The sequence below is a fragment of the Microcebus murinus genome, chromosome 14 (assembly GCF_040939455.1).
Source record: "Microcebus murinus isolate Inina chromosome 14, M.murinus_Inina_mat1.0, whole genome shotgun sequence".
Classification (NCBI taxonomy): Eukaryota; Metazoa; Chordata; class Mammalia; order Primates; family Cheirogaleidae; genus Microcebus; species Microcebus murinus.
The window spans coordinates 33001406-33010625 of NC_134117.1; the positions used below are offsets into that span (position 1 = coordinate 33001406).

The window sequence follows — 9220 nt, forward strand, 5'->3', positions numbered from 1 at the left end:
TGTTCTAAAAATTCCCCAAACTAAATGACAAAATCTCAATGAAAGCCACTGGCTCAGGAGGCTGATGAAATGCAGTGTGATGTTTTAACTTTTGATTTCCACACCACTGCCAAAGGAAGTCAGAACTGAGTCAAGGGTTTTGGGTTGACTACTTACTGGCTCTGACAGACCATGTGAGTGAAAAAGGCCATTGCATTTACTAGCTTTAAGTTTTTCTTCCAGGGAAATGAAAAGAGCCTTTTAATTAAATGCCACTTCGTTGTTTTATGGTGCTCACACGCTTTCCTAACGTCTGTTAGAGAAGTTGGTAATTCTTGGCAGTCGCTGTCTACTGTGTGGTGCATTTGTGCACCCACCCCAACCTAAAACGTGCAGCCAATGTGGGACTGCGCAGGCTAAGGTGACGGACAGGATGCGCGGACACGCCAAGCAATGAATAACATAAACATTTCAAATAATATACACATTTGCACTGAGCCACAACTTGTGTGTTGTGATTCAACTAGCCCCAAGTGAACACGCCCCTAGCCCGTGTGAGCTGGCGCGCGGCCTGCTCCCGCTGCGGGCGGGACGTGCCTGCGGGCCCCCTCGCCCACGGCTCGCGTTTCGCGGCTCGCTCCAGCTGGCCCGGCGTCCCCGAGCTGTCCGCAGCCCCCGGCTCGCGCCGCCCGCACGTCCAGCCGCGTGGTGATCACGTACCCGGGGCGAGGGCTCGCGCCCCAGCTGGGCGCTGGTTGGTCGCGCCACCGGGCCCGAGGCCCGGCGATTGGTCCGAGGGATCTGTTCACGTGGTGCGGAGCAGATAAGCAGCCGCTCGGCGCCAGCCCCGCCATCCGCCCGAGCCACAGCCGAGCGGGGACGGCCCGAGCCGGGGTGCGAACTTGCGCAGACTGCGGGTGCTGGCTCGCACGGTGCGCCGCCGCCTCTCTGCCTAATGAGCTGCACCAGGTAGGTTCGCTGCAGCTCTGCGCCCCGGGACAGAGGACCGCCGCAGCTGCGGGGAAGTCGGGGGGCGTTTTAGTTTTGTCACTTCTGCAAGTGGAGACCCCAGGGGAGGGCAAGTTGACTGGCAGCTGAGCTGAATCTGGCAACCAGGACGCCTTGGAGGTGTGGGAATTCCGCTCTGTGTCTTAGGTACAGCTTATTTTGGTGATCAGCATCTTAAACCAGAAACTGTCTCAACGTGAGTCAGCTTTAGTTCGGATTCCCTCAAGGATGCGACTGTTACCTTTTGATCCTGAACAAATGTCCCAGAGACTCTGGTGGCTTAACTTGTGAGACCAGCACTCTGACATTGCTGGTTAGCTAGTTTCGCTTAGGGGATGGGGGGCGCGAGATTACAGGATGAATGAATTTGCATTCATTCGTTCTTCTCACGGTTTGCCATGGCAAACTCAGTCTCAAGAGTTTGAGCAAACTATTATTTTTAACTCTTGTCCAGGACTTAAAGTTCCAGGGAAGTCACCCAATACTAAGATTGTCTTTCTATAAATGCAAAAGGTAAAAAAACCTCCCATAAAACTACTTTAAATAGCGTCTCCCGACATAACTTAGCAGAAGACTTCTCTAAAAATCCTTTCTGTTAACTATTATTAGACCCACAAATATAGCTTTAGCTTTCATTTGTTTGTTCTAAGTTTGTAGGTCTCCCAGAAAAACCCCAGAGCTAATAAAGTAAATTCTGTGAGTGTTCTTTATTATCCATTTTGTGATAATGACCGCTTGCCTATGTCCTTAGAGGTGCTGCGAAGTTACTAAAGGCAGATTGAGAAATGGCCTGTACAGTATACACACACCTCTTATCTGCAAGGCTAAGACAGAGAAAAAAAATCCTAATTCCATAAACTTGGCAATATGTAATGAGGACTAAAGTAATGAGGGCTGCTTCTTGGTTTAATATTGATAAGCATGGTTATGTTTTAAGTTTTAAATAGCTTTATTGTCCTTCTTCTTGTAAATGTCCATTGCCAGAACATTAGAAGATACTAAAAAATACTGAAACAAAACAAAAATAGATCACCTATAATCCTATCACCCAGAGATCGTTGTTAACTTTTTGGTGTATTTCCTATAGAGTTTTTCAATATTTATAAGTTCATATATATACTATATATTAAAAAAACATTCCAATTTTCAGGTAATCAGTTTTTCCACTTAAATGTACACCTGTCATGGGCATCTTTTTATATGAAATATACATTATACGAAGTTTTTCTTCAAGTGTATGAATTGTTTGGGAAAAATGAGGAAAAGCACACTACTCAAAGTGCAAAGATAATTCTCTGACTTCCATTCTTTCTAGCCTTATCACTCTCAAATTTTGTCCATGAGAATTTTTGTTGCTTTCTTTTCCTTTTTAAGTGGATTACCTTTCCAGAGAAGTGTAATGAATTTAACAGCAAAAAAAGCAAAAGCAGCCAGAGCAGTCAGAGGTTCTGGAACTATGGCTCCTGAACCTGACCGGTCATTAGAATCACCTGGGCAGCTCTAAGCCCATATCTATGGTTCTGCCTCAGTGGCTCCAAGTCCCAGGAATCTGAATTTAAAAAAAAAAAAAAAACCACAAAAACCAAAAAATGAATTTCCTAGCCCATGGTGACCAGATAGGTTTGCGAAACACTAGTTCAGAACAGAGCAAATGATTTAGAGCTGTGTTTAGAGATTATCACATCCAACCCTTTGATTTCTCAGATGGGGGAATGGAGACCTCCCCCTCCCCCCCAAAGTGTTTTAAGCAGTTAACACACAGCCCTGTAGCCAGCCAAGGGTAGAGGTAGATACAGAATGAAGATCTGGTCACCTAATCCTGTTCTTTTTCACTACATATGATAGCATCTCCCTGATACTGCACTGGCTATATATAATTCACTCGGTACGAAAATAGTACATATGTATTTGGGACCGGGGAAGAGCACTTCAGATCCAGGTGGTAATCCCTCTTACTTTTGCATTTCAGAATGATCCAGGTTTTAGATCCACGTCCTTTGACAAGTTCAGTCATGCCAGTGGATGTGGCCATGAGGTTTTGCTTGGCTCATTCGCCACCTCTGAAGAGTTTCCTGGGCCCTTATGATGACTTTCAACGAAGACAAATTGTGAACAAATTAAAGCCTCTGAAATCATGTCTCAACGTAAAACAGGAAGCCAAATCGCAGAATGACTGGAACTGCTCACACAACCAAGCCAAGAAACGGGTTGTGTTTGCCGACTCCAAGGGTCTCTCTCTCACTGCCATCCACGTCTTCTCCGACCTGCCAGAAGAACCAGCGTGGGATCTCCAGTTTGATCTTTTGGACATTAACAGTATGTCCTCTGGCTTAAAGCTCCATGAGGAGAAAAACCTCATTTTAGATTTCCCTCAACCTTCAACCGATTACTTAAGTTTCCGGAACCACTTTCAGAAGAACTTTGTCTGTCTGGAGAACTGCTCTTTGCAAGAGCGAACAGTGACAGGGACTGTGAAGGTCAAAAACATGAGCTTTGAGAAGAAGGTTCAGATCCGTATCACTTTTGATACTTGGAAAAGCTACACCGACGTGGACTGTGTCTACATGAAAAATGTATATGGTGGCTCAGATAGTGACACCTTCTCATTTGCCATTGACTTACCCCCTGTCATTCCAACTGAGGAGAAAATTGAGTTCTGCATTTCTTACCATGCAAATGGGCAAGTCTTCTGGGACAACAACGATGGTCAGAATTATAGAATTGTCCATGTACAATGGAAACCTGATGGGGTGCAGACGCAGATGGCACCCCAGGACTGCACATTCCACCAGGCATCCCCTAAGACAGAGTTAGAGTCACCGATCTTTGGCAGTCCAAGGCTGGCTAGTGGGCTCTTCCCAGAGTGGCAGAGCTGGGGGGGAATGGAGAACTTGGCCTCTTATCGATGAATTAAGCAACCTCGTGATCGGTCTTGACCTGTCATATCCCCCATGCAATTCTAGGTCTGTATTGCTCAGTGTTAGGAAGTCTTTGCTACTTTCCATGAGTAGGTTTAGATTGGAGCTTTTGAGACCTGGCTACAGAAAAGAAAGCCACTTGAGAATTTAGTGTTGGGGTCTGTAGAGATGCTGCTGCCCAATTTTGCTTTGAAGGATCAAGTAACAGCCTGGGAACTATTTTAATAAAGGTGGTACCTCTTCAGTTCCCTTCCTCCTTCCCTCTCAGTTCATGAGCTTTCAGGTTGGGCAAGGAAAAGTTGAGCAAAGACAGCCGATGGTGAGGGAAAGCTGTGTTAATGGTATGAGGAATGTGTGAAAAGTATACACAAAGGACTCTGAAGCTGAAGTCAGAGTAGGAGCAGGAGGTCTGACACTTAATTGTTGGTGAGAAAGTGTAAGGCTATTTTGTGTTTTGAAGTTGGTTTTATGGTTCTATCCTGGGGAAACAACCTGTAGAGGGGGAAAAGATCTATGTATTCTTGCAGAGAAAAGCCAAATAACCTTTTAAGGGTATTGGGTGGTATTGGGTGAAGATGAATTGTACCTCTGGAGAATCAAGATCTGAAGTGAAGCCTTTACCAAAAATCATGATTTGGGGAAGTTTTAAGCAAATCTGGCTTTGCAGTCCTATTGTTATAAGTGTTTTTGTGATCAAGACATCATGCTTGGGTTCTAGCGTAGAACCCTGCTAACAAAAACCATGCCATCATCAGTGGTTAACAACACGTAGGGACTCCATGTCATGTCAGATAGCTCATTGCAAGTGCCTTGATTAAATCAGAAAATTGTAGTTGCTTAACCCAGATATCTGAATGGCCTCATGAGAAGGTCCACTCTGTACACTGGCATTCCTCTTTGTATACTCTTGTATCTTTGAGAGTGTTGTCAGTGTACACAACTCACATCCTTCATATTGAAGGTGACTCATTTTTCTGGCACATTTTTTTGATGTGATGTTCGAAGTGAGGCCTGACACTAGGATTCTCAATGCAAGAATCCAATACCTTGCACGTAGAAGTAGCAATCTATCTCTTGCCTATTTTTGTCTTGCTGTTTTAATTTCCCTTGAAGTCAAAATGCTTCTTTTAAAAAAATAGATGTGAATTGTTTTGGATGTGTTGTAACATATTTGTTTTTGTGTGTATATAAATCCATTCTGTAAGATCTTAAGGACAAGAATCCCAGAATGTTTGCTTCTATTATTGTGCACATGCACTGAGAGATGTCAAGAGAGCAGTTAATTTTATCATGTGTGACGTGCCATGCTGGAAAAGTACTATTGGAAAAACTCTGCTGTGATATAGTATTTGAGGTTTGGCTAGCATCCATAATTTTTCTACTGTAAATATTTCACTCTCCTCTATCTATCCTTTATGAGCTTCTCACTGTAAGAATAAATGTGTTTGGTATAAGACCCGACTATGTTTTCTTTCTCAAAGCCACAGTTGGTGAAATCAGAAGCTCTCAACTGACATTCTGTTTGTTTAGGAGCAACCAAGCAGAGTAAGCAGACCAGGAAGTGGATCCCCTGAGGGTGTCCCTATAGCCTAGTCTCGTTAGTGAGCACACTGCCTACCCCCGACCACTGGGGCTGGGGCCTGGCACGGTGACTTGAACTGCTGTGACTGTTCCCAAAAAACTGTCCCCATCTGTGGCTCCTGCTTATCACACACACTCTCTGCTGGGTCAGGAGTCCACATCTCAGCTTGAAAATGGGAGATGGTGTGGGTAGGGCTGGCGTGACTCCTACCTTTTGAGCTCTAGCACCTTCCTGAAAGGGGCAAAGCTTTGAGCTGCACAGGGGGAATGGAGGGGCAGTGGGCATCACACCTGAACTGAGAGGAGAAGCACAACTCTCTGGGGTGAGAGGCAGCAAGTCTATGAACCTGCACTGTAGCTCTGGTTCTGCCTAAAATTTCAGAAGGAAATTCAGCATGGTGTTTCTTAAGGGGAAATCAACGACCAACCTATGAAAAAGGCCCAATTATGAAGAACAAGCTTTTATCATATCATCGCATCTTCTATGTTAGAGGTTGTAAATTATAGACCTGCAATGTGTGTCTGGGTACAGATGTATCTTATCTGACATAAAGGATTTTTTTTTTTAAGAATTTATTGCCAAGTTATGTCAATTGGCAGACTACATAAAAACATCTGGATTTCCTTTTTTTCCTCAAAAAATTATAAGCTCTTTCCTAGTGGCAACAATCACATGGAGTTGAATAGCAGCTGCCCCTTTAGATGGGGCGTGCTGTCCCCGGTGGGGCATACTGCCTTGCTCTGGCCACAGTCCCCTCCCCTGGCTTCATGCCCTGGCACTGTCTGCTGACCTCTGCAGGTAGCAGAGCTAAGGACCTGAGTTTGGTTTCCCCTTGCTCTCTGTTCATGCCAACGGATGGGTGAAGAATAACATCTTCCCAAGGGGTGGAGATAAATCCAATTTGGGTCTGAAAGGGAGCTTAAACACCATGGAACTCAAATGCCTACCTTTAGAAGAGAAGAAACGAAGATCCAGGCAGGGGAAGTGACTTGTTCAAGGTCCCGGGCCAGGCTGAGTTGGCTGGACAGTAACTTTGCTTGTTGTTCCTCTGCTTCATACCTCCTCCTCGACATCTCCTTTTCTCACTTCTTCAACAGGGAGCTATTTTCAATCAGGCATGACTCTGGCCAGCTCTTGCTGGTCACCCATGTCAGCTTGACCCAACCTTGGTGTGTCCCTGGGCTGCTCCTGAAGGAGGACCCTGTCAAAGAGCAGAATGTTCCTGGACCTTTGCTATTGAGTGGGATTAACTGCATTTCACATCCTCATATCCCACCGAATAGTAGAAGCAATGGTGCTTTTAAAATTTGACATAGGAGAATGGTTTGAATTCGGGGTGCTTGATATGCTGTCCAAAAAATATATATAAGGCTTGATTTAGTTATTTAAGGAAGGACTCTGTTCTTTTCTAAATTGATGGCTCTCCTTTTAGTTTATCCCCAAAACTGAAAGGATGAAAATCTCTAGTGTGGGAGTAAACTGTGCATCTTTATCAACGTGAATCCAAAAGTTCTGCACGAGATAGGGAGAGTCTCTTGTTCGGCTTTCAGCTCCAGGTTTTCCATAGAGTTTTCTAGCAGCTCTGGGAGTTGTTACCTGAACAAACCCTCCTGTTAGGTGGCAGGGATCCCAAACTCAGAGCAGTATCACGTGCAGTTTTGCTGACTACTGGCCTCCTGACTCTTCCTTCTTTCTGCCAATGAGTAGACACCTGCTATGGGGTTTGGAGGGTCCCTCTAAGCCAGTGGTCCTTAACCTTGGCTGCATATCAGATTCACCTGGTGAGCTTTAAAAAATACTGATGCTGGCTGAGCACAGTGGCTCATGCCTATAATCCTAGCACTTTGGGAGGCCAAGGTGGGAGGATCAAGATGAGTCTGAACAACATAGCAAGACCCCATCTCTAAAAAAAAAAAAAAAAAAAAAAAAAAATCCAAACAAACAAAAACCTGATGCCTCCCCTTCCACCTCCCAAGATTATGACTTAATTGATCCAAGGTGTGGCCTGTGCATTGGACAGTTTGTGCAGGCTCCCAGATGTTTCCAATATACAGCAAAGTCAAGGACTTCTGATTAAGTTGTTTTCCACCACCCCATTTCGGAGAACAGAGTCACAAAATGGCTCAGAGGATTCCTTGACTCACTTTCTTTTCTTTTTAAAACAGAGGATGAAATGGAGGCCCAGCATGGTTAAACTTGCTCGTTACTAATAGTAATTATACCAAGTTTTCTCACAAATATTCCTTTTCATGGTGTGGTTTGGAAATAAACATGAGTCTCTGAGATTCTTTTCTCCAATAAACACTTAGTGCTAATATTATTATTCTGGGTTGCCGGTTGAGAGTACAGTATCTGAAATAGCATTGTAGTAAGAGTCACTCATCTATCCAACAGGTATTTATAGAGCACCAACTATGTGGTTGGCACTGACTGCATAGTGATAAAAAAGACAAATAAGATTCCTGCTGTCATGAAGCATGAGTACTGGAGACATTTATACATCTCTACGTTATTACTTCATAGTGACATCCCAGCTGGGTAATTTTGGGCAAGTTGCACTGTCACTCTAGCCTCAAATTAATCATCTGCAAAATGGGTTAATTATTTACAAGGGTTGCTGTGAGGTTTAACTAATAACAGTGGCTAACACTTACATAGCCTTTACTATGTGGCAAGCATTGTTCTAAGTACTATATATATTAATATTTTTAACTCATTTAATTCTCACAACAGTTCTGGGGGTGATTTCTCTTATTAATCTCATTTTACAGATGAGGAAACTGAGGCACATACAAGATTTGTGACTTGCTCATGGTCACATAGTAAGTGTTGGAGCTGAGATTTGAGCCTAGACTTAGAGTCTGTGGTCATAACTTCTACACCATGATGTTCTCAAAACTCTTATTCACAGTATGATTTTTAATTAGAGTCTTTTGTTCATTGGCACTTAATTCAATTATTGATATAGTTGATTTAATGTATACCATTTTATTATTTGTTTTCTATTGGACCCACATGCTTAAGTTCTTTTTCATTTCTTTCTTTTCTTTTGTATTAATCATTTTTTTGTTATTCCATTTTTCCAGTTTATTAACTTATTGGTTATATATTCTTTTCCTGTTGTTTCAGTGGTTACCCTAGTAATTACAACACATATCCTTGATTTTTACAGTATAATACAAATTATTATTTTGACCATTTCCTTAATAAACCCAGGTCCTTAAACACTTTACCATCCTCCTGTCTTTTGCATTGTTATTATGCACTTTAACTCTAAATATATTTCAAGCCCCATGAGATGGAATTGTGTTGTTTTACTCAGTCACTGTTATTTTATATTTATCTGTTTATTTACCCATTATATTATTCTTTTCTTTCTGTATTTCTGTGTTTCCATCTTGAGTAATTTTTTTTTGCCCCAAAATAAAAAGCCCTTTAGTATTTCTTTTAATATATGTTTATTGGTGAAGAAGTCTCTCAGTTTTTGTTTAGCTGAAAACATTTTTATTTAGCTTTCATTTTTGAAAGATAATTTCACTAGATGTAGACTTCTAGGTAGGGGTCTGGGTAGGGGTTAGAAAATTCTCTCTTATCTCTTTGCATATTTCTTCTGTCCCACTTTCTTTTTTCTCTCTTTCTGGGACCCCAATTATACTTACGTTATACTTTTTCACTTCCCCCCACTGTCTTATCCTCTTTTCTCTATTTCCCATTCTATTTCTGTCTGAGCTTC

At 42.7% G+C, this 9220-nt stretch overlaps 1 protein-coding gene across 2 annotated transcripts; it reads left to right on the top strand.

Moving 5' to 3' along the window:
• The first annotated feature begins 837 nt into the window (after positions 1-837).
• On the top strand, positions 838-4532 carry PPP1R3C (protein phosphatase 1 regulatory subunit 3C). 2 transcript variants are annotated; one of them, XM_012765724.3, is made up of 2 exons: positions 838-948; positions 2957-4532. In XM_012765724.3, exons 1-2 carry the CDS (start codon positions 935-937, stop codon positions 3894-3896), a joined length of 954 nt encoding a protein of 317 aa, XP_012621178.1. In that variant the 5' UTR covers positions 838-934; the 3' UTR covers positions 3897-4532. The 2 variants fall into 2 exon arrangements, with proteins under 2 accessions (XP_012621178.1, XP_012621183.1); XM_012765729.3 differs by lacking the exon at positions 838-948 and adding an exon at positions 983-1134.
• Positions 4533-9220: the final 4688 nt, after the last annotated feature.